This window comes from Cinclus cinclus, chromosome 27 (assembly GCF_963662255.1).
Source record: "Cinclus cinclus chromosome 27, bCinCin1.1, whole genome shotgun sequence".
NCBI classification, from domain to species: Eukaryota; Metazoa; Chordata; class Aves; order Passeriformes; family Cinclidae; genus Cinclus; species Cinclus cinclus.
In genome coordinates this window covers 3,338,350-3,341,865 of record NC_085072.1, presented here as the reverse complement: position 1 = coordinate 3,341,865, position 3,516 = coordinate 3,338,350, and the positions used below count along the sequence as shown (strand labels likewise).

At 57.8% G+C, this 3,516-nt stretch overlaps 1 protein-coding gene across 1 annotated transcript; it reads left to right on the top strand.

Annotated features, from left to right (window-relative positions):
• Positions 1–224: 224 nt before the first annotated feature.
• Positions 225–3,247, top strand: PRELP (proline and arginine rich end leucine rich repeat protein). The gene is made up of 2 exons (XM_062509728.1): positions 225–1,161; positions 3,069–3,247. The coding sequence occupies exons 1-2, from the start codon at positions 225–227 to the stop codon at positions 3,245–3,247; spliced, it is 1,116 nt and encodes a 371-aa protein (XP_062365712.1).
• Positions 3,248–3,516: the final 269 nt, after the last annotated feature.

Below are 3,516 nucleotides of genomic sequence, written 5' to 3'. Positions count from 1 at the left end.
AATGATGAGCAAGGGGCAGGAATTCCGTGGATAACAGGGATAGCGACCTCAGCGACTCCCGCTCCGGAGAGGGGCAGGATTTGAAGACGACTTCCATCAGGAAGGAGCACAGGCTGGCAGGAGCGAGGGATAAATCATCCCCTGAGGGTGAGCAGGTGACAATTCCTCAACCATCCCTTTCCCAGCCCCCTCTCCTCGTGTCCCTGCAGGAAAACTCGCGGACCATGAAGGCATCCTTGGCGTTCCTTCTCCCCCTGGTGCTGGCTCTGGCACCGCTGGCGAGCGGGCAGCGACGGAAACCTCCCCGCAGACCCACCCGGCCTCCCGCAGCCTTCGAGGAGCCCGCGGAGCCCACGGAGCTGCCCCCTCCCCTCCCTCCGGGCCCTCCATCCATCTTCCCCGACTGCCCCCGGGAATGTTACTGCCCTCCGGATTTCCCGTCGGCGCTGTACTGCGACAGCCGCAACCTGCGCACGGTGCCGGTGATCCCGCCCCGCATCCACTACCTGTACCTGCAGAACAACTTCATCGCCGACCTGCCCGAGGAGTCCTTCCGCAACGCCACCGGCCTCAAATGGGTCAACCTGGACAACAACCGCATCCGCAAGGTGGACAGGAAAGTGCTGGAGAAGCTGGAAAATCTCATTTTCCTCTATATGGAGAGGAACCAGCTGAAGGAGGTGCCCGCTTTCCTGCCGCCCAACCTGGAGCAGCTGCGGCTCAGCAGGAACCAGATTTCCAGGATCCCCGCTGGCGTTTTCAACAAGCTGGAGAACCTGGTGCTGCTGGACCTGCACCACAACAAGCTGAGCGATGGCGTCTTCAACAAGAACACCTTCAAGGGGCTCAAGAACCTCATGCAGCTCAACCTGGCCCACAACATCCTGAGGAAGATGCCCCCCGGCGTGCCCAGCGCCATCCACCAGCTCTTCCTGGACAGGAACAACATCGAGGACATCCCCAGCGATTATTTCAAGGAGTTTCCCAACCTGGCTTTCATCCGGCTCAACTACAACCAGATCTCGGATAAGGGGCTGCCCAAAAATTCCTTCAACCTCACCAACCTTCTGGTGCTGCACCTGGCCCACAACAAGCTCACCAACGTGCCCTTCATCAGCCCCAAGCTGGAGCACCTCTACCTGAACAACAACTCCATCGAGAGTGAGTCCCACGGGTGGGCTGGTCAGGTTTATTTTGGGGTGGAATACCTTGGGAAGGCCATTTCTCACCCAGCGGGATGTGATCCCTTCGAAGGGATGAGGTGGGAGCTGCAAGGGTGGAGGAAGGATCCGGGTGGAAGGGGAGGAGCAGAATGAAATCCCTCCCTTTGCTGCGGGACTTCTCCTGGTTGTCTTCTTCGGGGTCATCTGCCCTTAGAAGAGCTCTTTCCCGGGCAAAAATCGGGATATTTAACAAGGAGAGCCTGGGTTCATATTTTAGGCGCAGAAGCCAAGCACGGGGATGGGCATGGTGAGGGAATATCCCAGCTCTGCTCCCGAGCGAAGCTGTGCGGGGAAGGAACAGGGAAAGCAAGGCTGCTGTGGAGGCAGAGCAGCCAGGGATGTTCCACACCATTCCAGGGAAATCCAGCTGCAATTCCATGGGAGAGGAGCTTGGGATGTGTGAAACAGAGAGAGGACGAGGCAGAATCCCACTGAATTCCCATCCAGCTTTCCAGCACCTAAAGGGGCTCCAGGAGAGCTGGAGATGGATTTGGGATGAGGGATGGAGGAGCAGGACACAGAGAATTGCTTCCCACTGCCAGACAGAAGGGATGGATGGGATATTGGGAAGGAATTCTTCTCTGGGAGAGAGGCGAGGGGCTGGGATGGAATTCCCAGAGAAGCTGTGGCTGCCCCTGGATCCCTGGAAGTGTCCAAGGCCAGGCTGGAGCACCCTGGGATAGTGGGAGATGACGTCCCTGCGTGATCTTTACAGTCTCTTCCAACCCAAGCCATTCCAGGATTCCAGGATTCCTGGTCTCCCCAGATGTTTCCACTGTTGGAGCTCCTGCTGCGATCACATCTGGCTCCAACTCTCATTAATCTGAATTTTAATCAAACTGCACCAAATTGGAGCCGGGGGGGGGGCGGACCTTGGGATGCAGGTGTTGACTCCTGCTGGCTTCCCACATCCTCGGTATCCAGGTCCTGCTGGCGTTTTCCATGGACAGAAATCCTGTGCATGCCCTGACCCAGCTTTTCCTCACCTGTTTTCCCTGGTTTTTAGAAGCTTCCCATCCCCGGAGCCGGGTGCTGACATCAGAATCCCAGGGTTTATTTTCCATTCCCGGCTGGGCAGGGGCACGTGGAATTCCAGAGCCGGGTTCTGATGTTGTCTCTGGCGTGCCAGAGCTGGAGCGGGATTCCTTGATGTTTTTTTGGGAAACTCGGGGCAGGCTCGGCAGGTCCCGGGAGCGGGATGTTTCCTTTTCTCTCCGGAATGTCACCGCATCCCTCGCCGCGCTCCGATGGAACGTGACCTACTTCACTCCTGATCAAAAGCCAGATTTTTCCTCTCGCTGGGGCTTTGGGAACAGGCTGGGAATTGTCCCTTTTGGTGGCAAAACAACCCCAGTTTGGGGTTCCATAACAGCAGGGGCTCAAAAATCCCTGTTCACATTCCCTTCTCCCTAACCCTCATCCAGCTGTTCCTTCTCTCCAAAATTTCCTGCTCCTTAACCTGCATCCCGCTGTTCCTCCCCTCCACATTCCTTTTTCCCTCGGGACCTGCATCCTGCTGTTCCTCCTGCCAAAATTCCTTGTTCCCTCACCTGCATCCCTCTGTTCCTCCTCTCCACATTCCCTTCTCCCTAACCCACATTCAGCTGTTCCTTCTCTCCAAAATCCCCTTCTCGCTCACCTGCATCCCTCTGTTTCTCCTCTCCACATCCCCTTTTCCCTAACCCTCATCCCTCTGTTCTTCCTCTCCATATCCCCTTTTCCCTAACCCTCATCCCTCTTTTCCTCCTCTCCACATTCCCTTCTCCCTAACCCTCATCCCTCTGTTCTTCCTCTCCATATCCCCTTTTCCCTAACCCTCATCCCTCTTTTCCTCCTCTCCCGCAGAAATCAACGGCACTCAGATCTGCCCCACCTCGCTGGTTTCCATCCAGGATTTCTCTCCCTCCGACCTGGACAGTGTCCCCCGGCTCCGCTACCTGCGGCTGGACGGGAACCTGCTGAAGCCTCCCATCCCTCTGGACCTGATGCTGTGTTTCCGCCTGCTCCAGTCCGTGGTGTTTTAGTCCTGCCCAGCCTCTCCCAAGCCCGGCTTTGCTCGGACATTCCACCCCTGGCGGCGTTTGACACGTGGGACCCCCCTCCCCTCCCTCTCTCCCCTCTCACTCCTCGCCTCCATCCCTCTCCCCGTCCCTTTTCCTCCCCTGCAGGGACACTCGTGTCTCCCTGGGGACGCGCCGTGTCCCAGCTGCCACCCCAGGTCACAGCTCGCTGTCCTTGTCCCCCAGGCCAAGCCCGGAGCCGGTTCCGTGTCTCCCTTCTCACCCGGCAGAGT

What these genes read in the sequence shown, in the direction of transcription:
- PRELP (XM_062509728.1), top strand. Translation starts at nt 225, where the DNA reads ATGAAGGCATCCTTGGCGTTCCTTCTCCCCCTGGTGCTGGCTCTGGCA. An exon ending in GAACAACAACTCCATCGAGA is followed by an intron (nt 1,162 to 3,068) that starts GTGAGTCCCACG and finishes CCTCTCCCGCAG; the next exon opens with AAATCAACGGCACTCAGATC.